General features: G+C 45.8%; 2 protein-coding genes and 1 pseudogene across 6 annotated transcripts; 2 read left to right on the forward strand and 1 right to left on the reverse strand.

Annotated features, from left to right (window-relative positions):
* The first annotated feature begins 3,277 nt into the window (after positions 1 to 3,277).
* LOC311592610 (uncharacterized protein) lies at positions 3,278 to 17,635 on the forward strand. 4 transcript variants are annotated; one of them, XM_084773237.1, is made up of 6 exons: positions 3,280 to 3,623; positions 5,094 to 5,293; positions 8,299 to 8,510; positions 9,545 to 9,671; positions 10,340 to 10,438; positions 15,707 to 17,635. In XM_084773237.1, the coding sequence occupies exons 2-6, from the start codon at positions 5,290 to 5,292 to the stop codon at positions 17,242 to 17,244; spliced, it is 1,980 nt and encodes a 659-aa protein (XP_084629363.1). In that variant the 5' UTR covers positions 3,280 to 3,623; positions 5,094 to 5,289; the 3' UTR covers positions 17,245 to 17,635. The 4 variants fall into 4 exon arrangements, with proteins under 4 accessions (XP_084629364.1, XP_084629363.1, XP_084629362.1 ...); XM_084773236.1 differs by having other exon boundaries at positions 3,281 to 3,628; positions 15,704 to 17,635; XM_084773235.1 differs by having other exon boundaries at positions 3,281 to 3,623; positions 15,704 to 17,635.
* A 1,936-nt stretch (positions 17,636 to 19,571) lies between these two features.
* Positions 19,572 to 20,049, forward strand: LOC311586596 (ATP synthase F(0) complex subunit C1, mitochondrial-like). The gene has a single exon (XM_084762683.1). The coding sequence runs from the start codon at positions 19,624 to 19,626 to the stop codon at positions 20,032 to 20,034; it is 411 nt and encodes a 136-aa protein (XP_084618809.1). The 5' UTR covers positions 19,572 to 19,623; the 3' UTR covers positions 20,035 to 20,049.
* Positions 20,050 to 23,280: 3,231 nt separating this feature from the next.
* LOC311587965 (peptidyl-prolyl cis-trans isomerase NIMA-interacting 4-like) lies at positions 23,281 to 23,751 on the reverse strand (annotated as a pseudogene). The gene has a single exon. The product of its transcript is annotated as a peptidyl-prolyl cis-trans isomerase NIMA-interacting 4-like (transcript).
* Positions 23,752 to 23,989: the final 238 nt, after the last annotated feature.

The raw sequence follows: 23,989 nt of genomic DNA on the forward strand, positions 1-23,989 counted from the left end.
CAAGAGCTAAAAAAGCTAAAAGCCCAAGATCCAAAAGCCCAACAGCACTTTCTAATTCTATATGCTGTGTTAAATACTCCTCAATTCAAACTCTCTCCTACTCTTTAATCCCTGTCATCTGGTTCCTTGCCCCACCTCTTGACCTAGGGTTAACTATATTAAATCCTGTGTAATTGGATTAAAGGTGTGTGATAGGGCTGGCTGAACCACACCTTAATCACCTGTTTACAATAAACAGAAAGTTCTTGGATTAAAGGTGTGTGTTAGGGCTCAACAACACTAAACAAACGAGGTTTTTACAGTTCACAATCTCAGGGATCACAATGGGATCAAAGATCTTGCAACAATCACTTATTTCGCATGAGAGCTGAAGAAGCACAGCCCATTTCACATAGGAGAGAAGCTTTACAAATGCCACTTTTATGAGAAATAAGTCAGTATCAAATCCCACTTGCTTATGTATTGTCGAATACATACCAATAAGAAACCTTACAAATATCATGACTGTAGGAAGTCATTCCATATTAAATCTATGTGGTGGCTGATGCTGTGTCAACGTGACACTAGCGAGAGTCATCAGAGAGGAAGGAGCTCTGGCTGAGGACAGGCCTCCATGAGATCCAGCTGTAAGGCATTTTCTCAATTAGTGATCAATGGGGAAGGCCCCAGCCCATTGTGGGTGGTGCCATCCCTGGGCTACTGGCCCTGGGTTCTATAAGAAAGCAGTCTGAGCAAACCAGGAAAGCAAGCCAATAAGCACCACCCCTCCATGGCCTCTGCATCAGTCTTGCTTCCGGGGCCAGCTATAATGGTGTAACTGGACAGTTTCTGCCCATTGAAAGACAGCACCTCCAAAAATGTAGATAGGACTAGCAAGGTGGCTCAACAAGGCCGAGCGTGGTGGCACACACCTTTAATCCCAGCACTCAGGAGGCAGAGGCAGATCGCTGTGAGTTCGAGGCCAGCCTGGTCTACAAAGGGAGTCCAGGACAGCCAAGGCTACACAGAGAAACCCTGTCTCAAAATACCAAAAAAAAAAAAAAAAGATGGCTCAACAGCTAAAGTCACTTGTTGCCAAAAATGACCTGACTGCAGTCCCCAGGACCCATACGGTAGCAGAAGACAATCAACTATTCAAATTTGCCCTATTACTGCCACACTTCCACAGTGGTAGATATACATACATACATCCAAGGCTGTCTTCTGAGCTCCACAGTCACACTCATGCACATTCACACACAATACACAAACACACACACACACACACACACACACACACACAAACCTAATTATACTGTAGTTCATAGTTTAAAAAATAGAGCTATTTTAAATATTGCTTAAATAATTATGAATAAGGAAATGTAACAATGAGCTTGGAAAAAGCATAACATGTTTATATTGTAGTAGACATTTTAAGGACTGTCAATTTCCATGCATGAATAAACACTGGCTAATGTTTTGAGGTAAGCCTCTCTATAATAGTGTTAAGACTTGTGTTGTAAAAACTTTTCTCCTGGGGAACCTACACATATGACCCTTTATTGAATCAATTCCTCTCTTCAGCTAATCCCTTTCCCAGCCAGTATACTCTATAAGTAAAAGGGGCAAATACCCTCACCTTACTCCAATCCATATACAATTAAGGACAGATTGCAAGCAAATGACTGGGAGGGGTGGCTGGAGCCCACAGCTCCGAGTGCATACACATAGCTCACAGTCCCATCGCTCTACCATCCGGACACTGCTTAGGCTTGGACAGACTGAGGTCCGATGACCACATCTACTCTTTGTTTATTATTATTTATACAGTGTTCTGCCTGCATATACACCTGCAGGCCAGAAGAGGGCATCAGGTCACATTATAGGTGGTTGTGAGCCACCATGTGGTTGCTGGGAATTGAACTCAGGACCTCTGGAAGAGCAGACAGTGCCCTTAACCTTTGAGCCATCTCTCCAGCCCCCCACATCTACTCTTAAGAGAACTACAGAATCTTCCCTCTGGCCACAAAACTCTGATCACACTCTTGCAGTCGGTTCTCAGAGAGCAGAATAAGACCATCTGTGGAGTTGGGCGTGGTGACCTGTACCTATAATCCCAACACTTGGGGGACAAGGGCAGAAGCTCCATCTAAATACTCTGGGCCAGCCAGGGCTTGAGTGGGTTAGCCTTGGAGCCACTTCTACCGCATCTCAGTTTCTCTCCTATTTCCCACTAGGAATATGGACATTCATTCTATTGTTCTGGGTCCTTTCACTGTTTGACTGGGCCTCTCCTCATTTTACTCCTCACCAGCCTGCTCTTCACTGTTTATATTAGGCACTGTTTGCTGTAGTTTGTTTTGTTTTAAAATTCTACCTCTAACTGAAAATAGATCTTTTTCCTCAGGGAACTAAGTCCGGATGTGTCAGTCCTGAGATTCACAGAAGAAAAACTACTTCTACCCTTTTGGGCCAATTTTTTTAACCCATGTGGAATTTTTATTTAGCACTGAGAGCAGACAATAAACAAGTGGGTTGACACATAATACATCAGAGGGTGACAAGTGTCACTGATAAATTGGGCCAAATTTAAAGCAAGCTTTATTAAATATTAAATACTGAACAGAAGATGGACTTTGGTCAGGTCCATTGCCTGGAATTTCCCAGCTGAGGCTGGCCTCTGTCCATCTGTTGCAGGAGCTTATTAAGAACAAAACCGTAGACTGCCATACTTTCTCATGAGGCTTTGATGTTTCCAAGAACTACAAATCCCAGAATTCCAGGGAGTTACCCGATCTTTGGGTAGGTGGGGCTTGCAGGTTAATTTTGGGCATTATAGATGGTGTACAAGAGAGTTCATTTTAGACCTTAAACGGTTCATATGGTCTCTCCTATTTCCCAGTAACTTCCTAGTTTTCACGTTTTAAAAAAACAGAAGAGGGCTGGAGAGATGGCTCAGCGGTTAAGAGCACTGTCTGCTCTTCCAGAGGTCCTGAGTTCAATTCCCAGCAACCACATGGTAGCTCATGATCATCTATATAAGATCTGGTGTCCTCTCCTGGTGTGTAGGTGTACATGTAGGCAGAAAGCTGTATAAGTTATAAATAAATCTTTAAAAACAAAAAAAGTTTAAAAAAGCCGGGCGGTGGGGTTTCTCTGTGTAGCCTTGGCTGTCCTGGACTATGTAGACCAGGCTGTCCTTGAAGTTACAGCAAACCGCCTGCCTCTGCCTCCTGAGGGCTAGGATTAAAGGTGTGCGCCACCACGCCCGGCTGTGAAGTACTCTTGATAGCGACTTCCGCATAATTGGAATACGGACTTGGCCATGACAATGTGGGGGGTGGGGGCGCGGGAGGAAAGAAACAGCGTGAACACCATTATAACTATTGGCAAAGAGTAACCTCCCAAGCGGCGGTGGGCGTGCGCAACACCGCTACTGTAACTTTGCAAGCAATGGTGGCCATGCGCGATACCGATTTCCGCCGGAAAAAAAAGGCTGAGGCGAAGTTCATTTTACCCAGAAGAGTCCTAGAGTGTCCATTTCCGCTTAGATCTTCACGTGGTTAGTTGTTGTTATCGTTACCAGGACGCCGTGGGAGTTTGGATTCTGAATCCTGAGCGGCGGCGGCGGGAAGTCGTGTGCGGTGAGGTGCGCGGCGCAGGGAGGACGCAGTGCTGTTGAGCACTGGTTTGTGCTGAGTGGCTGGGGCGGCTGCAGGGGCATGCCCTGCTTGCGCTTGGGCGGGAGTCCTGTGGGAGCTGGGCGAGCCGGCTTTGTGGAGGGCGGCCTTGGAGCAGGCTGCGGTGAGCCTGGTGTGCGTGGTGAAGGCGACCATGCTGTTTTCTTGCATTGGGGAGTGTTTGCATAGCCCCTGGCTGGCCCGATTCCGGATCAGAAACTGGGCTGCGAGAGGAGAAAAAGTAGATAAAAATAAAAAAATGAGTTTGTTCGCGGTTTTGACCTACACCGGGGCTGCAGCATCCTCGGTCTGTCTAAACGTAAGCAGATTGAAGGGATGGGACCATCTCCCATCCAGCCGTTCTAGGAGAGGAGCCTCCGTGCTGGTGCTGGGGACCGGGGCTTCGAGACATTTCCCTAATCGCATTATATTTCCCAAGGGAACTGGTGCTGAGGGGGAAAAGAAAAAAAAATATATATATATATATACACACTATATATATATATAGTATATATGTATTAATTCCTGTGATGAGTCCTTGAAGTTATGTGGGTAGGCCCATGCTGACCTGTCCTTAGGAACCCCCTAAGGACGTGCCAAGAATCTGTGATCAGCAAATGACCTATAAATAGGCGTTAGGGCAAATGCTTGGCCTCCACCAGCCCCAGGTTGATCATGGTCCAATGCCCCTATTGAAAAGACTAGTTAGACCGGGCGTGGTGGCACACGCCTTTAATCCCAGCACTCGGGAGGCAGAGGCAGGCGGGTTTCTGTAAATTCGAGGCCAGCCTGGTCTACAAAGTGAGTCCAGGACAGCCAAGACTACACAGAGAAACCCTGTTTCGAAAAACTAAAAAAAGAAAGAAAGAGAAAGAAAAAAGAGTAGCTAATCACAGTGGAAAGCAGTGAGGAGGGGAAGTTCCTTAGGTAAAGGACCCAGTGGCCCTAGTCTGTGCTTGTGACGCAGAGGTGTAGGATTGCTAGGAAAGATGTTTGCATAATAAAGTTTTCTGGCAGGGTGTGGTGCATCCTGCCTTTTGCCCTTAGGAGCTAGTACCAGCGGGATCCCTGAAAGTGGAGGCCAGGGTGCTAGGTGTAGCAGCAGGGCTACATAGCCAACAGCCTCCCCCCACCCACACCATTTTTTTTAAAAAAAGGTTTGCACAGTTAAGTCATGGTTAGCTGTGGCGGTAATGCACACCTGTAATCCCAGCACTGAAGGAGGCAGAGATAGGATTTCTGAGTCTACAATCGAGTCCAGGACAGCCAGGGCTACACAGAGAAACCCTTTCTAGAACCCTCCTTCCACCCCCACCCCCCACCCCCCGGAGAAAAAGTCCTGGTTATGTTGTGTGGCCCTGCTTATCTTTTTGTTAGCCCAGTCCTGCAGAATGTTCACAGATTAAGTTATTAATCTGTTGCTTGATGTCCTAGGTCCAAGAAGACCAAGCTGTTTCCTCCTTGGCGTTTGTTTCTGCTGTACAGTGAAGCCTCGCCCTGTGGCTAATTGTCCTCTGGAGATGGTCTAGTCTCAGAGGCTTTGTACAGTTTCCAGAATTGAAGATGACAACATTTGGAACAGTGGCTTGTCTTTGGACCTTCAGTCTTGAAGAGGGATGTGTTAACCCCAATGGGTAAGGATAAAGCCGCTACCAAGTTTGAAGCAATTTGATTGGGTACACTTGATAAGCTACCCAGTGACCCGCCTCCTAAGTCAGGTTAAAGAGAGCAGCCCGCCATCCATTTCTTAGCCCCCCCCCCTTTTTATTTTTTATTTTTTTGGTTTTTCGAGACAGGGTTTCTCTGTGTGGCCTTGGCTGTCCTGGACTCTCTGTGTAGACCAGGCTGGCTCTGCCTCCCGAGTGCTAGGATTAAAGGTGTGCGACACCACGTCCGGCTCTTAGGGCCCTCTTAAGGAATAAAATCAGTAGCTGCAAAGCAGGTTAACCAAAAACTGGAGCAATAAGGAAGTACAGAAAAACCTCAAAACAAAATCAGTCAGTACTCAGCACCATGTGGTCGCCACATGGTTAGGGAGGGTTTGGGGGGCTCAAGTGTTCCCCAAAACAAGTCAAGGTCTTGAGTTGCAGCAGGTTCCAGGAAAAAGAGACAGAAACTTTTTTGTTGTTGTTGTTTTGTTTTGTTTTTTTCAAGGCAGGGTCTCTCTGTGTAGCCTTGGCTGTCCTGGACTCGCTTTGTAGACCAGGCTGGCCTCGAACTCACAGGGATCCACCTGCCTCTGCCTCCCGAGTGCTGGGATTAAAGGCATGCGCCACTACGCCCGGCTAGAAACTTATTTTTTTAACACTACAGCATAGTGGCTCCTGCCTTCAAAACGGAGTCAGGCAGGTTCCTCAGAATGGTGCAGGTTGGGTAGAGAGTCAAACAGAAGGCTGAGCCTAAGTGGAGGTACACTTAAGTAGACCAGGCTAGCCTCAAACTTGGCAATGATCCTCCTGCTTCTGCCTCCCGAGTGTTGGCTGTCAGGAATGTGTGGTGAAAATTGAGGTTCCCAGAAAATTAAAAGAGACATGTCTTTTGCTTAATTGGTTAAGTAACCAGGAGGACGCAGTTCTGCGGGATCTTACCCTCCCCACCTCCACTTTGCAGCTCCTAAACCAAGGCCTCATGTGGGTTCATCTCTGCTTTCCACTTCCTGTTTATTTTAAAGCTATTTGGTGCGTGACTTGTCACGTATACAGGTTACTATTAGGCAAACTTGGCTGTTAGTTATTTTCTACTCTGAATATTTCAGGGTTTTGGGGTGGGGGGGCAATGAGGAATAGGTAGCAGATGCTAGCAAGGGCTCTGTTGGTTTTGTCCATCTGTAGATGGAGCTAAAGCTGATTCAAGATGAACCATCAGATTTAATTAATTTATTTATTATGTATAAAGTGCTCTGCCTGCATGTACACCTGCGGGCCAGAAGAGGGCATCAGATCCCATTGTAGATGGTTGTGAGCCACCATGTGGTTGCTGGGAATTGAACTCAGGACTTCTGGAAGAGCAGACAGTGCTCTTAACCGCTGAGCCATTTCTCCAGCCCCAGGTTTAATTTCTTAGGAGGTGTCTTTGGGAATGCGTCATCTGGCCCTAAGTAAATGTACTGTCTTTGCCTGGATGCCTTTTGAAAACACATACTGGCTGGGCGTGGTGAGGCATAGCTGTGATCCCAGCACTCTGAGAGGCAGAGGGAGGTGAATCTTTGTGAGCTGTGAGTTTGAGGCCAGGCTGGTCTACAAATCCAAGTCCAGGACAGCCAAGGCTACATAGAAACTATGTCTTAAAAAATAAAAAGAAGAAGAAAACACATATTGTCCTCAGGCCATTTAGGCTTCGGTAGGATCTGCCAAGGCACAAAATGCAGATCGGACCCTGGGATGAAAGTCTCTTTCCTTCCTGTGTCACTGTAATTGTCTTCCTACTCTGCCTCAAGATAATAGGAATGGAGCGAGACCCATCCCCCATGCTTGCTCTTAGTGACCTGGAGCCGCATTGTGGAACAGCACAAATCCTCGTTTGCCTCTTTAAAAACCAGGCACTTTAATGCTAATGACACAGGTGAGAGTATTTAGTGGAAAGACAATTGCTAAGTTGTAGTCAAAAAATTTTTTAAAGATTTGTTTATTATTTACATAGTATTCTACCCATGTGTGTGCCTGCATGTCAGAAGAGGGCACCAGATCTCAATGTAGATGGTTTGTGAGCCACCATGCAGTTGCCGGGGATTGAACTCAGGACCTTTGGAAGAACAGGCAGTGCTCTTAACCTCTGAGCCGTCTCTCCAGCCCCCTGTAGTCAGTTTTCTTTCCTCAACTTGTAATGATGTGATGTGTGCCTGTTTGGGGAATGTGCCCCTGAGTGCTGGTTCACGTGGAGGCCCAGGGCTTCAGAGCTTCCTGGAGCCTGAGGTACAGGTGGCTGTGAGGTGCTGATGTGGGTGCTGGGAATCCGCTGCGTTCAGACCTGTAAAGACTCGCCTGGACTAAAAAGGGACATTTTTACAAATTAGGGAGCAGTTGTCATCCTCCATAGAACATGGCAGCTTCAGTTGTAAATGAGATGTTTGTAGTAGGTCAGAACACGGTTAAACAGAAAGGGTTTTTTGTTTGTTTGTTTGTTTGTTTGTTTTTGTTCACTGTCAGGCAGATGCCAAGGCCTTGACCACTGCCAATGCCTATGAACACCTGCAGCTTCCTTTGAACACTTCATGTTGCTTAATTTCTTCTCACAGCTAAAGGGTAGGAGATCTGCAGTGAATTCTTCCTAACCATTAGTTCAAAGCTGTGGTCTTCTGTCTGGTTGTGTTTGTTTGTTTCCTGGATCTTCATGAAAGAGTTGGGCTGGGAATGGTGGCGCACGCCTTTAATCCCAGCGCTCGGGAGGCAGAGGCAGGGGGAATCTCTGAGTTCAAGGTCAGCCTGGTCTACAGAGTGAGTTCCAGCACAGCGAAGGCTGCACAGAAAAAAAAAAATCCTGTCTCGAAAATAAGCACACAAACAAAAATAAAAAGAGAGTTGGGCTTTTCTTAACCTTGTCCACTATTCGGCAGTGTCTGTAGGACGATGCATGACAGTGGCCCTTAGGGCAGAGTGTCCCATAGTCATTGACTTCCCAGGACTTTTCTATGTCGTTGTAGATTCCCAGGTCAGGCCAGTCGTTCCTGCTGCTGAATTCCTAGCGCAAGCCGAGTTCTGCCTGTCAGCTCTGCCCAGAGGCTCCACATGCTCACCTGAATCCCGAGGAAACCCGAGACCTAGGGTAGAGATCACAGACGACATGTCTGCTGACACGGATTTCTGCCCGAAGCTCTGGAGACTGGGAGCAGAGGACCAGCATGAGGAGTGTGAGGTGAGGGGTGGCCCCTCCGCCTCCGTTCTGCAGGACTGCTGTGTCAGCACTGGGAGTATCACACAGTGAGCTCTGCTCCTGGGCCAGCCGTGGCCCTCCAGCTCAGAGTGGAACCCGGGCAGCTGAAACCCCAGCATCTCCTCATCTTTTCATCACGTGTTCACTGTGCTGCCTCTTGGGTTTTTCGGGTCCATCTGTGATTCCCAGAGAGAGAGAGAGAGTCCTGTTTCTGTTCATCCCAGGCAGAGAGGACTGGCAGGACAAAGAAGTTGGTGCATCCAAGGCCAGCTTGCTGAACCAGAGAGCTTATTTTGGTTTAGTTATGCGAGCACCGATGCGGAGCGGCCTCCGGAGGCATGAACAAAATTTGGGCAGTTGTGTCACTGACCTCCCCAGTGGGGTTGGTGATTTGTGAAAACTACACCTCCAAATTGTTCCCCACCCAGTTGTGCCCAGCTGATTTTATTTTTTACTTCCGCACGGGTCTCGACCTGACCTCGCTCAGAGCCCTCTGTTGTCCCCTAAATTCACTGGATTTTTTCCTACCTTTCCACCTTCACTCTCACTCTTTTCTGGAAAACGATTCTGCATCCTACTTGAAGCATCTCATTGCTCTATGGAGCATGACAGCCAGCTGCTTCTTGATTGGCCCCTCCCAACGTTTCCTTTGTGCATATTTATAAAATGCTCCCTTTCAGCCCGTGCTGAGTCTTCTCGTTGGCTGTTTTACCAGCCTGAGTTCCTCGAAGCACAGGATCCCCGCACAGCGCTAGACATGCATAACGTGGCTTCATAGCCGCTGTCTGCTTCATTTTAGTGCAGAATTTCTGTCCTCTTCCGTGTAGGGGAGACACATGTACAATACATGGCCAGACATTTACTTATATGCTGTCTTTATGCCTGAATGTAAAATGTGAAATCAGTATTTTTATGAGACATTTGATGATACATCATGGGGGTAAAATTCACTAAAAACACACGTCGACTTAGTGTGTCTTTCAGGGAAATAATTCACAGCGAGTATGTTGTTACAGAGACTGGTGTCCTTTGAGGATGTGACTGTGGACTTCAGCCAGGAGGAGTGGCAGCACCTGGACCCCTCCCAGAGACGCCTGTACCAGGAGGTGATGCTGGAGATCTACGGCCACCTCTTGGCAGTGGGTGAGCACAGCTGGCCTGCGGATGCATGATGGGCCTCGTAGTCTTACAGAACTTGGTGGAATGTCAGAAGTCTGTCATGATTTCTTTCTTTTCCTTGTTCGCTCCTATTGGGCACCTTTTATGTGTTACTTTTGTACAGTACTTAATGTTGAACTTGGCAGTTAGCCGGCATAGAAGTCACTGGATACCCTCTACAACACCGAAGATTGATGCATACTCTAAGAGGCTATAAAGCAACAATTTTCTTTAGCCTGCTAGCTTCCAAAATAATTGACACAAAGAGACGATGATTTATTTTACAAGCTTAAAGCATTGGAGCTGGGCAGATTTCAACCCTGTAAGCTAGTCAGCAATTTCTCAGCTGACAAGTAACAACCCCAGTTACTTGTCAGTAAGTTGTCCTTTCTAGGCAGAATCCACTCCATCAGGTCACGCACGTCTTCCTCATCCATCCTCTTGTCCTTCCCCTCTCTCCTGCCAAGTCGCAAGCTTCAGCATTTCTTATCAACCAATCAACTTTAAATTAGGTAGAGCAAGGTTTACGCAACCAGGAAAGGTGCACGTGAGAACATGCTGCTCTGGGGGGGGGGCCAGTAATTAGCATTAGAATACATAGCACCAGACCAACCGCCAACAGCACAAAAATCCAGCATCTTTCCAATTCACAGGGTGTCCCAGGCCAAAGGTCATCCTCAAGATGGCGAAAGTAAAGGACGCACAGATGGGAGAGGTTGGTGTCCCACATCAGAGGTGTCAGTGCCTGACAGGTGAGTGACTGTTACCAGGTGGAGGTAGATAGTTGACAGGTGACTTACTCACCTGCTCAGTAGTGGGCACCTACGTTGCCTCCGGCTCCAAGTTTGCATAGTAAACACCATACTGCATTTTGTTATGAGTATGTAGGAGGGACAGTAAGGTGGTTACTTGGTAATATCCATGCAGAAAGTCTGCTTGAGTTTCCTTCTGATGGTCTGTACAGATTCACAGTCCGTGTTTCGAAATTATGAAACGGAAACCACACATGGATTTCTGGTTGCACATCCTAATTGTCAATAGTTGACATTATCAACTTCATCAATGTATTGCTTGTGTAATGAGTAAAATATAATATGTTTTCCTCTTTATTTTGAGTGTGTTGGAAGAGGCCCAGAGTGCTAGAGTTACAGGTGGTTATGATCACCCATGTGGGTGCTGGGAACTGAGCGTGGGTTGTCTGGACAAACAGTAGGAACTCTTAACCTCTGAGCTATCCAGGCCCCCTGTGATATCTTTGAATAATTATTTAGAGTGTATCCTTATATATGTTACATAACTAGATTTTCTATGTATGTATTTGTAGGCTAGGTGCCAAAATGTTAAAGTTATTTTTATAAAACTGTATTTGTTTCCCAGTTTCTCCCTTAGTCCAGCTATCACACAAATGATTGAGACTCTATTATATTATTTAAATAAGCTTCATAGCACAAGAACTGAGCAGCTATTACTCTATTTTTCACCCCCTATGCTAATTTGGCTTCTTCACAGCAGACATCCCAGAGATGCTTGCACTTTATTGTCTTCCTGCTCCAGCTCCTCTCTCTGTCTTCTGGGCCTCTCCCACGGCTGAATTCCCTCTCCCTTCTCTAGCTGCTCCTCCTTGGCTGGCAGGAAGTCCAGCCCTATGTTTCCTCTGCTCAGTGATTGGCTGTAAGCTGTTTTATTGGCATATTAGGGGACGATTGGGGAGCAGAGTTTCTCAGGAGACAGGAGATTCTCACAACAAGGCTTGAAACCAGATATGGGGGTACAGAAACAACATTTGAATACACAATAACCTTATGCCTACATATATTATTTGTTTTGTGTTTTATTGTTTTGTGGCCTTCTAGTTCTTTCCCCCCATTTATTTATCTCTTGACTAGGGTCCTTTTTCATCGTAGATCTTTTGTGTCCTGATTGTGGCAGCACCATATTCCTGTTTTATGTTCCCATGTCATCATTCCTTACTATAATTACATGTATATTTATGCCCCTGGTGTGCCCACGCCGCCCACCCCTGTGTAGGACTGAGAACAACCCACAGTGAGTCAGTTCTCTCCTGGAGACCAAGCTTGATTTCAAGCACCTTTGCCCAAAGGAGCCGACTTGTGGGCCCCGCCTAGTGAGTGCCTCACGGGATTCGCCTGTTAGAGCCATTCCATGCTGCCCGCTTGGCTCTCCTGTGGTTGGTTTTGTCAACTTGATACAAAGCAGAACCACCTGGAAAGAGTCTTAATGAGAGGTTGTCCACATTAGTTTTGGCCTGTGAGCACGTCTCTGGGGAATTGTACTGGCCTCGTATATTGACGTGGGAAAGCCCAGCTGTGTGGGCAGCGCTGTGCCCTGGAGTTGGGTCACAGATTGTGTATGACTACAGAAAGGGAGCTGAGTAGTAGGGATGTGTGGGCTCCGTGATCAGTTGCCTCCGTTTCCCTCCACCCTAACGCTCTGGAATGGTAGGCCCTAACCCAGAATGGAAAGCTAAAATAAGTCCTTTTCCCCCTACATTGCTTTTTGTCAGGGTGTTTTATCACAGCAATAGAAATGGAACTGGGCCAGGCCTCACATTTGAACGGCCACGGTGCCTGTGTTCGAGTCCGCAGTTTCTGTCTATGGTGAACCTGCCGTCCAATCTGGCTGTGGTGAGGACTGGCCCTGGGAAGGAATGGCCCCCTTCCTTATTTTTGAGACATGAGAAGCCGGGATCATCCTCATTCAAGTTAGAAAGTGTTTTCATTATGAGACATTTTGGATTCATGGCTCTTCTCTACTTGTTCTTGGGTTTATTACTTCATCGTTTCTGCTCATTTTATTCTGTAGTGTGCAGCCTACATGACTGTTTCTTCATTCCACTGAGACCAGTACAAACTAAATGCTTCTTTCCTTATTTAGACTATTTGTTCCTAATGAAATTTGTGGATTTCACTTAGGAATTCAGTTAATATTGTATTGACGGCTTTCTTTCTTTCTTTCTTTCTTTTTTTGGTTTTTCAAGACAGGATTTCTCTGTAGCCTTGGCTGTCCTGGGCTCGCTTTGTAGACCAGGCTGGCCTCGAACTCACAACAATCTGCCTGCCTCTGCCTCCCAAGTGCTGGGATTAAAGGTGTGCACCAACACGCCCGTCGGATTTCTTTTTTTTTTTAAACAGCAAACATTTTTATTTTCTTTCTCTTCTTCCTGTTTCAATACTATTCAGTTATTTTGTATGATAGAGAATTTCACCAGCTCTCTCAGTGGCCATATATTACCAATCTGTAAATGTCCGAGTGTTTTCCTCACCTGTGCTCCGAGCCTCAGTCACAGGTCTCTGTTAATGTGCGCTCTGCTGGTGTTCCTGATTGCATATAATCTATTGATTAGATTGTCTTCTCTGGTTGCGGTTGTTGTTTCGACAGAGTTAAGCCCTGTGGACAGCAGTTTCAGCAAATAAAGCATTATATGTATTGAATTTCCAAAGATAAACAGAAGATACTGTTTTCTCCTATTTTAGAGTTTTCATTGTCTGCTAAAGTTTTGGGTTTTTTTTTTTGTTTGTTTGTTTGTTTTTTGTTTTTTGTCTGCTAAAGTAAATGGAGGGAATCTGGTTGTAATGGACAGTGTGGAATAACCGCATGCGGGTCAGGGAAGTATCCTTAGAGCCTTTGTCCTGTCTGTATTGGAGTAAAGGACCAAACCAAGCAACCTTAGTTGACTTAGAGCAGTGGTTCCCGGCCACCCTGATGCTGCCGCACTTTAACACAGCTCCTCACGTTCTGGTGACCCTGACCATAAGATTATTTTTGTTGCTACTTCATAATTATAATTTTGCTATTGTTATGAATTGTAACATAAATATCTGATATGCAAGATATTTCATATGCTACCCCTGCGTGAAAGGGTCATTCAACACCCGCCAAGGGTCCTGACTCACAGATTGAGAACCACTGAGTTAAGAGGCTATGAGTAAATGCTTAGAATTAGAAGTATTTTTATGTTGTGTTCTTGAGCTATATTGGAAAATTACAATTTATTTTGAAGATGCGTTTATTTTTATATTATATATTTGAGTGTTTTGCCTGCATGGGTACCTGTGTACCACATGTGAGCCTGGTGCTTGCAGAGCTGTAAGAGTGTTGAATCCCCTGGAACTGGGATTGCAGGTGGTTGTGAGTGGTCTTGGGGTTGCTGGGAACCGAACTCGGGGTCTTTTGTAAGAGCAGTAAGTGCTCTTAATGAGCCATCTTTTTTAGCCCAATATTGGCTATTTATGTAGAAGCTTTTCAGAATCTCTGTGGTGCAAAGCTTATAATATTCCAGGTGGATGCTGAAGGATTGACCATATAATGTCAAAAGAAGCGAAGACTGCAGTGTATAAGAACTTGTGGTTGCGGGGCCGGAGAGAGAGATGGCTCAGAGGTTAAGAGCACTGACTGCTCTACCAGAGGTCCTGAGTTCAATTCCCAGCAACCACATGGTGGCTCACAACCATCTATAATGAGATTTGGTGCCCTCTTCTGGCCTGTAGGTGTACATGCAGGCAGAGCACTGTATATGTAATAATAATAAATAAAATCTTTAAAAATCTAAAAAAAAAAAGAACTTGTGGTTGCAGCTGGTGAGTAACGTGTTTGCCAGTCCAACTGAATAGTGAACTCTAGATTCAGAGAGATGCCTATCACAAGTTAAGATAAAATAAGTAGCAGTAGAGAAAGATATCCAAAGTTGATCTCTGGCTTCCACAGGCACATGCAAAGGTAAGCATGCGAATGCCACACGGCGTAAGTTGGAGAACCATAAGAGAAAGGCACAAGTCCACCTCTTGCCTCCACAAGTGACATAGGCACATAGGCTGACATACCCACACACACACACATCAAAACTACAAAAATTTGGGGGCTGGGCAAGTGGCTCAGTTGGTAAATGCTCACCTTGCAAGTATGAGAAGCCGGGTTCAGCCTCTGAACACTCAGAAAAAGCTGAGCGTAGTGGCTCACTCCTGTCATCTCGGTGCTGGGCTGCAGGGACAAGGGGACCCCTGGGGCTTTCTGGCAGGCAGTCTAGCTGAATTGGCGAATTCCAGACTCAGTGACAGACCTCGTCTCAAGAAGTAAGGTTGGAAGTGATTGAAGGTGACACCCAATGTTTAACCTCCACATGCTTGAGTAAGCAGGTCCACACACGTGACTACGCACACAAACACATCAAGGAGATAAATAAGATACAAAACAATAAATAAAGATTTGGGGTGTAAGCTCGGGAATGAGGGCTTGCTGAGTGTGGGTGAAGTCTTTAGTTAATCCTTATAGAGGGGGAAAAATTTTTTTTTAACCAAAAAAGCTTTAATTGGGTAAGGACAGTCAGAGGCTTTCTAGAGATAATGGAATCCTGTGTCCATCCCTTTCTTCTGACTTTGGCTGTCCATTGCATGTGCCAGTGGTAGCCATGTCTGGTCTCACTTACTTATCTTTTTTTTTTTTAATAATATTTATTTTACTTATTATTTACACAGTATCTGCCTGCATGTGTGCCTGCACACCAGAAGAGGGCACCAGATCTCATTGTAGATGGTTGTGAGTCACCATGTGGTTGCTGGGAATTGAACTCAGGACCTTTGGAAGAACAGACAGTGCTCTTAACCTCTGAGCCATCTCTCCAGCCCTAGTTACCCTTCTATATCACTAGACTTCTCACCTTTTACCAAACCATATTTCCCAATAAGATGTCTAGGTGATCTTGGCCACTGACTGATGCTTCTGTTTCCTCATAAGGAAAGCAAGGAGTACAGGTGTAGGTGCGTTGTGGGATGACTGTGGGGATTAAATGAATTTATGCATCCGCTGCAGACAAAGTTGCCTGGCAGCTGAGTAGGTGCTGTATTACACAAGTGTGTGGCGTATTGTAAGGGTCACGATGGCATTTGTGGCCATTATCACCATCAGCAGCATCATTCCTGCCTGACACAGATTTCTTTGTGTCCGACTCTTGACTCCTCCTCCGTCGTACTTACTGTCTGTTTCTCCATCTCTTGTCTCAGCAGGTGAACCAGAGCACGACTCAGCACACCAGACATGTGCGAAAGCTCCTTTTCCAAATGATGTATCAAGAGCAACCACTGGGCGTGGTTCATACTGTTCCATTGTGGAGGAACAGTGGTGGGACGGTGGCCCCAGGAAGACAGATCAGCAGCAGCAGATCCCACCCTTGAGCCCTGGTGCTTTCTTCAACCAGCAAGTGCTCCTCACAGACAGTAGTTATGAATGGGAAGCGACTGGGGGAGCCATTCCCTCAGGCCCCCGCCCCATTTCTACACAGAAGAGATCTCCAAGGTGGTACCCAATTGAAAAAGCTTTGCAGCCCAACCTTCGAGCAAACAGTGAGCATCAAAGCAGTGCCACAAAGCAGCCTGATGGCATTGTTGAATCTGGTCAGTGCTTCACACAAGGCCTTTCTAATGCTGTCTGTACAGCTCATAACCAAGGAGAGAAAGCGTGCAAAGGTAACCAGTTTATTCTCAGCAGCAAGCATCTCCTTACACAGCGGGACATTCTTTCTCAGGCCACGCCAGTTGAATATAGCACATATATGACGGCCCTCACTGCTAACTCAGCTTTGTATCAGCAGCAAATACCAGACGCTATAGAGACACCTTTTATTTGTCACATGTGTGGGAAATCCTTCCTTCCGAAGCCTGAGTTGACTCTTCGTCCAGGAACAAATGGAGGAGAGACACCTTACGAATGTCCTGACTGTCAGAAATTGCTTCCTAATGCGTCCAACCTGCAGGCGCGTCAGGAAACTCACACGGAGGGGAAGCCTTACAGATGCTGCCACTGTGGGAAGTCGTTCAGTTACGCATCCCACCTAAAGGTGCATCTTCGGATACACACGGGTGAGAGACCTTACGTGTGTTCTGACTGCGGGAAGGCCTTTAGCCAGAAGTCTGTTCTCACCACACACCAGAGGATTCACACCGGGGAGAAGCCTTACACGTGCAGCCAGTGTGGCAAACTGTTTGTGTATGCGTCAGATCTGAAGAAGCATAGTCGGTTCCACACTGGGGAGAAGCCGTACGAGTGCAGTGACTGTGGGAAGCTGTTCAGTAACAAATCTCACCTGCCTGTGCACCATCGGATTCACACCGGTGAGAAGCCTTACAGATGCTTTGACTGTGGCAAGTCTTTCAGAAGAAAATCCCACCTCACAGTGCATAACCGGATACACACTGGTGAGAAACCGTACGTGTGCTCTGATTGTGGGAAGGCCTTCAGCCACAGTTCAGTTCTCAGCACACATCAGCGAATTCACACCGGGGAGAGGCCTTACGCATGCGGCTACTGCGGGAAAGCCATGTCCTCTAAAGCCCAGCTGACTGAGCACCAAAGAATCCACACCGGGGAGAAGCCGTATGTGTGCGTTGAGTGTGGGAAAGCTTTTAGTGGCAGATCTTCTTTACAAGTGCATCGTAGAACTCACAGTAGCGAAAAACCTTTTATCTGTCACAAATGTGGGAAAGGTTTCCTGCGCAAGTCACAGCTGTCCTCTCACCAACAAACTCACACCGGTGAGAGTCCTTAGGAGCCTGTGTGTGCACGCGCACACAACTGTTTCTGTGGTGCACATCAGCCAAAGGTACATCATCAAATTGAACTGGAAGGAAGACAGGATCAGTACTTGACTGGGGACGATTTCGACAGCAGAAGGCTAGTCTATTTTATTCCATGCAGAGAGACCTGAGGTGGGTTTTGAATGCAGAAAGTCCTTCAAACACAAGTCAGCTTTCCGTACGCCTTACCCGGCAGTGTGTACATAGTGTGATCATATCAAATGCTTTACCACAAAGTCAATTCCTTATCCATGGTTTTTTAACTTAATGAAAGAGGCCTAATTATAGCTATGCATTGCTTATTTTAAATACACAAATTATTATACCTGAGGAAAAGAATAAAGAATTTGTAAGAACTACAAATCCACATTCATGCATTGCTGTTTATGTATGTGTTTGTGGATGTTCCTGTGTACTGTGAGAACTGTCTTCTTGAGAAGACAAGTATCTACTTCCTTCCAAGTAATCCACCAAAGCCCCACTTAGGGAATCGGTTGATTTATTTATTTATCTGCTTTATATTTCAGTTATAGCCCCCTCTCTCCTCTCCTCCTGGTCCTACCCTCCCTCTTTCTCATTTGCCCCTACCTCTCCCCCTCATAAAAAAGGAAACCCCCTCCACCTACCCACCCCAGCACATCAAATCACATCAGGACTGAGTACATCCTCTACCATGGTACCTGGCAAAGCAGCGTTACCAAGAAGTGACCGAAAAGCGTGCAAGAAAGTCCTTGCCAGAGACAGCCTCCGCTCTCCTTACTAGGTGACCCACATGAAGACCAACCAAGCTGCCCATCAGGTATATATGTGTAGGTCCAGTGTCCAGTCCATACATGGTCCTTGGTGTTTTCAGTCTCTGCAAGACCCCCTGGGCTCAAGGTAGTTGGCTCTGTTGGACTTCTTGTAGTGTTCCTGTCCCCTCCCGGTCCTCCTGTCCTCCCCAGGCTTCCACAAGGCTCTCTGCTGTCTGCCCAGGATTTGGCTCTGAGTCTAAGCATCTGTTTCCATCCATTGCTGGATAGGACGTCTCAGAGACAGCTATGCTAGGCACCCGTCTGCAAGCATAGCAGAGTAATCATTGATAGTGTCAGGGGTTGGCCTTCTTACATGGTGTGGCTAGGCATCAGTTAGGCATTCCCTCAGTCTCTGTTCTTTCTTTATCCCTGCACATCTTGTAGGCAAGGTAAATTTTGAGTCAAGGTTTTTGTGGGTGGGTTCGTGTTCCTCTCCCTCTAGTAAGAGTCCCGTCTGGTTAGAAGGTGGCCTCTTCTCTCTCCATGTCTGCTGATAGTAGGGGTCTCAGCTAGAGTCACCCCCAAAACTTAACAGGTTTCCAGCCTGTCTCAGAGGTGCCCCAGGCCACAGTTTTCCTTCTGTCTGCAAGCCCTCTGTCTTCCAGCTACCCCCACCCCAGCCCCAGTCTGCCCACATCAGATCCCCACCACCATTTCCCTCAGCACGCCCTCTCCTGTGGGAAAGATTAAGCTTTGTCACAGGTGGAAGCAATCTTGGCGGGCTTTACCCTTGGGGCAAGCCATGAATACCTTGTGACAGTCTGTTTGGAGCCTTCCTGGGCTTGGAATTCAGGAAGCGGACCTGGGAACCCCACCGTGGCTATTGTTTTCCTAATTGACCCTCGAAGGGAAAAGGAGACCGCACTTTGCATGTGACTGGGGAGGTGGGGGGAAGAAAAAAACAAGTTGAGGCGAGAGAGTGCGCGCGGGGAGAACAACCGGACCGGACCAGCTCGCGGGACAGAGAGACACCTAAGGACCCATCCCGTGGACCGGATACTGAAAGGTTCACTCTTCTGTCCCTTTAACCTTTTTTTCCTTCTTGTGTATGCTAGTTGGGTTGTATAATAAAGTTTAATTGTTAATAAACAGAGCCAACACTCTCCTGTCCTGTTTCCTCTCCAATCACTTCCTCTGTCTATTCTGTTTCCCCTTCTCAGTGATATTTAAGCATCCTCCTTTGGGCCCTCTTTGTTACTTAACTTCTATGGCTCTGTGAATTGTAGTGTGGTTATCCTGCACTATATGGCTAATAACTGCTTATAAACGACTATATACCATATGTGTCTTTCTGGGTCTGGTGGTTTTTCGAGACAGGGTTTCTCGGTAGCCTTGACTGTCCTGGACTCACTTTGTAGACCAGGTTGGCCTCGAACTCACAGCGATCCGCTTGCCTCTGCCTCCCAAGTGCTGGGATTAAAGACGAGTGCCCACTTGTCTGCAAATTTCAAGATTTCCTTGTTTTCAATAGCTGAGCAGGGGGAGTGGAGGGAGTCCTGACATGTGAGTAGGGGAGCTGAGTGCTGAGACCAAGGGCTAAAGCTAGGAGATTGAACAATGCAGACTACCAAGGCACTGATCGTTTCTCCAGTTCTGATCTGCTCCTGTACCGGGGCTCTAATCAGGCCTGTGTCTTCCTCCCTCCTGAGTAGACCAGAGGCCCCATCTAAACAGCCTTCCTGCAGCAGCTCCCCTCTGCAGGTGGCCGGACGGGAATTCCAGACCAGTGTTATTTCCCGGGACATTGACACAGCAGCCAAATTTATTGGTGCTGGGGCTGCCACAGTTGGTGTGGCTGGATCAGGGGCTGGCATTGGAAGAGTGTTTGGTAGCTTGATTATTGGCTATGCCAGGAACCCGTCTCTCAAGCAGCAGCTCTTCTCCTATGCCATTCTGGCCTTTGCCCTATCTGAGGCCATGTGGCTCTTCTGTTTGATGGTTGCCTTCCTTGTCCTCTTTGCCATGTGAGGCGCCATGGAGTCATCCAGCTGTCCCTGCTGCTCCTACTCCACGCCAGTTGCTATGAACATAGTTGAACAAATGTCCTTTTATGATAGAGCATCTTTTGGGTATACACCCAGGAGTGGTATGGCTGGGATTTGAGGTAGACCTATTCCCAATTTTCTGAGAAGTCTCCAGCTTGATTTCCAAAGTGGTTGTACAGCCGGGCGTGGTGGCGCATGCCTTTAATCCCAGCACTCGGGAGGCAGAGGCAGGCGGATCGCTGTGAGTTCGAGGCCAGCCTGGTCTACAAAGTGAGTCCAGGACAGCCAAGGCTAACACAGAGAGACCCTGTCTCGAAAAAACAAAAAACAAACAAACAAACAAAACCAAATTGGTTGTACAAGTTTTCACTCCCACCAGCAATGAAGGAGTGTTCCCCTTTCTCTGCATCCTTGCCAGCATGTGCTATTACTTGAGTTTTTATCTTAGCCGTTCTGACAAATGTAAGATGGAATTTCAGACTTGTTTTGATTTGCATTTCTCTGATGACTAATGAGGTTGAGGGTTTCTTTAACTGTTTCTTGGACACTGGAGATTCCTCATTGAGAATTCTCTGTTTAGCTTTGCACCCCATTTGTTAATTGGATTATTTGGTTTGGTGGTGTTTAATTTCTTGAGTTCTTTATATATTTTGGATATTAGCCCTTGTCAGGTATAAGGTTGGTGAAGAGCTTGTCCCAATCTGTAGGCTGTGCTTTGTTCTTGACAGTGTCCTTTGCCTTACAGAGGCTTTTCAGTTTCAAAGGGTCCCATTTATTAATTGGGCCTGAGCCTGAGCCGTTGATGTTTAGGAAGTTGTCTTCTGTGCCAACGAGTTCAAGGCTTTCCCCCACTTCTTTTAATAGATTTAGTGTATCTGGTTTTATGCTGAAGTCTTTGGTCCACTTGGACTTGAGTTTTGTGCATGGTGATAAATATGGACCTATTTTCATTTTTGTAGGTGTGGACATCCAGTTAGATCAGCACCATTTGTTGAAGATGCTATCATTTTCCCATTGTATGGTTTCAGCTTCTTTGTCAGAAATCAAGTGTCCTTAGGTGTGGATTGATTTCTGGGTCTTCACTTCGATTCCATTGATCCATAGTCTGTTTCTATGCCAGTACCATGCAGTTTTTATTACTGTTGCTCTATAGTACAGCTTGAAATCAGGGATGGAGAAACCTCCAGGAGCTGTTTTATTGTTCAGGTTTGTTTTAGCTATTCTGGGTTTTTTGTTTTCCCATGTGAACTTGAGAATTTTTCTTCTGAGGTCTGGACCTTCTATAGAGTCTTTGGGCTCTGGCTCCATGCCTCCAGCCCTATATTATGCAAAAAGCCACACTCCTTTTTCAACCAGTTGGCTCTGGGGGCTATGTGACCTTCCCCACAGCAGCTTGTCTTTCTTTTTTGAGCAGGTGAGGAAGTGGCAAACCTTCATATATTCTGCTAGCCTAGTATTGGCTCAATTAAAATTTTAAAACAGGGACATTTTTTCCACAACTGGTAAATAAAATATTTGTGGATCATCCCAACACACCTCCACCAACACATACACATAATTTAAAATAATAAAAATTTTAAAAGATTCCAGAAGCAAACAACTCACACGTCTCAGGAAGTTACTGAAATGTAAGCATTATAAAGGCTTCTTGTGCAGTTTATAATGAAGAAGTTACTGAAATGTAAGAGTTATAAAGGCCTCTCATCCAGTTTATAAAGTAGTAATTACTGCTGGGCATAAGAGGGTCTCTGATCATAAAGCTGCCTGCAAGTTGTATAGAGAGCTCCAGGGATTTAGTCATCACCCACGCTGGCATGGACTTTGTGTCGATGCAGCTGCCTCTGAGCTGTGCAAGTCTTTCTAAGTAACCTACCATTCATACTCCAGTTAGCCCATTAACTCATTGCTCCAATGAGTTGGACTTGGTAGAATTGTTACTTTAATCTGTTATCTGTCCCATGTCTGGGATAAAGTGACATTTGTTCCCATCTCAGGAAGTGAAACCACTTGACTGGAGATTACTGTCATTGTTCATGTTGTATGAGCATTTGCCTGCGTGTGTGTACAGGCACAGTGGCCACAAGGAGGCATCAGATCTGGAACTGGAATTACAGATAGATGGTTGAGAGCTACCATGTTGATACTGGGAACTAAACTTGGGTCCTCTGCAAGAGCAGCAACCACCCATCAAGTTATTTGCTTTCTTGATTATTATTTATTGTTGTTGTATATTCTAGATACCAACCCTCTGTTAGACATATAATTGGTAAACTTTTCCCCATTCCATAGGCTGCTCCTTTGTCCATATGACAGTGTCCTTAGCTGTACAGAAGTTTTTTTCATTTCATGAGGTCCTGTGTTAACAGTGTTCTGTTTAGAAAGTCCTGGGCCAATGGGTTCAAGCCAACTCCTCACTTTCTCTTCCATCAAATTCAGGTCATCTGGTTTATGTAGAGGCACTTGACCCATTTGGAGTTTTATGCAGGGTGAGAGGTACGGATCTCTTTTCATTCTTCTACATGAAGCTGCCCAGGTTGACCACCACCATTTGTTGGAGATGCTGTCTTTTCTCCAAAGTCTGTTTTTGACTTGTCAAAAATCAGGAGTCTATGGATGTGGGGAATTAATTATATCTGGGTCTTCAGTTCAATTCCATTGATCAACATGTCTGTTTTCATGGCAATACCATGCTGTTTTTATTACAGTAGCTCTATAGTACAACTTGAAATATGGGATGGTGATTCCTCCAGCAATTCTTTTGTTATTCAGGACTGTTCTGTGTGTTGTTTTCTTTTGTTTTTTGGCGCAACCATATGAAGCTTAAGATTGGTTTTTCTGTTTTGTGAAGACTTGTGTTGGAGGGGGATTGTGTTGAATCTGCACATTGCTTTCGGTAAGACGGCCATTTTCACAATATTTATCTTACTGATCCATGAGCATGAGCAATCTTTTCATCTTCTGATATCTTTTTAAATTTCTTTTTTCAATGTCTTGAAATTTTTTTTATTATACAAGTCTTTGAGTTATCTCAAGTAAGCTGTTTGCTTGCTTGCTTGCTTGCTTGAAGTAATTTTGTTTCCCTGTTTTCTTTCTCACATATATTTGTCATTTGTGTATAGAAAGGCTACTGGTTTTTTGAGTGTTAATTTTTTTTTTAGTGGTAATTTTTTATCCTGTTGGTTTTCTATAAGTGTCAGCTGTAAAATTTTGCGGGTCAAATGTTCAGGGTTTTATGTATAAAATCATGTCATCCACAAATAAGGATGCTTTTTTTTTGTTTTTTGTTTTCAGTCTTTCATGTGATTTTATTTTCTTCCTTCAACCATAATAATATGATATCCAAATTTTGTCTTAACTGGTGGGTCCATGGACACAGGCTCCTCCATCCCACTTACAGGCAAGGCAAATGCCAATTCTTGAAATGGTCCCACCATGGACCGTCTGGTCATCCAACCCAGGTCACCCCCTTGCCTGGCTTTATCCTCACTGCCTTGTGAGGCCACTTCACTGAATCTCATTCCAGACTTTAACTCTTCCATGGCTTCCATGATTTTGCTGTGTTTTTCACATAGAATGTGTCTGACCTTTACAGCATTGCCACCACCTTTAGGGCCTTGAGATTTCTTGTCCGCACTGTCACTCCCAGAGGCTGCACCTCCTTTCCTCCCTTTCCAGAACCACTTTTCCCCTTCGGCGGCATCTCTTAAGCTTGCCGTTGAATTCTCAAAATGTTAGCTGAGGCTGTTCTCAAACTCGTGATCCTCCTGCCTCGCCTCCTTCAGCAAATCCTATTGACGTGCGCCACCACAACCGGCTAATTTTTTAAAAGGATTTATTTATTTTATGTATGAGTGCTGTATCTGCATGTACACATGCCTGCCAGAAGAGGGCATCAGATCCCAGTATAGATAGTTGTGAACCACCATGTAGTTGCTGGG

The sequence above is a fragment of the Acomys minous genome (assembly GCF_964271855.1).
Source record: "Acomys minous genome assembly, chromosome: 2".
NCBI classification, from domain to species: domain Eukaryota; kingdom Metazoa; phylum Chordata; class Mammalia; order Rodentia; family Muridae; genus Acomys; species Acomys minous.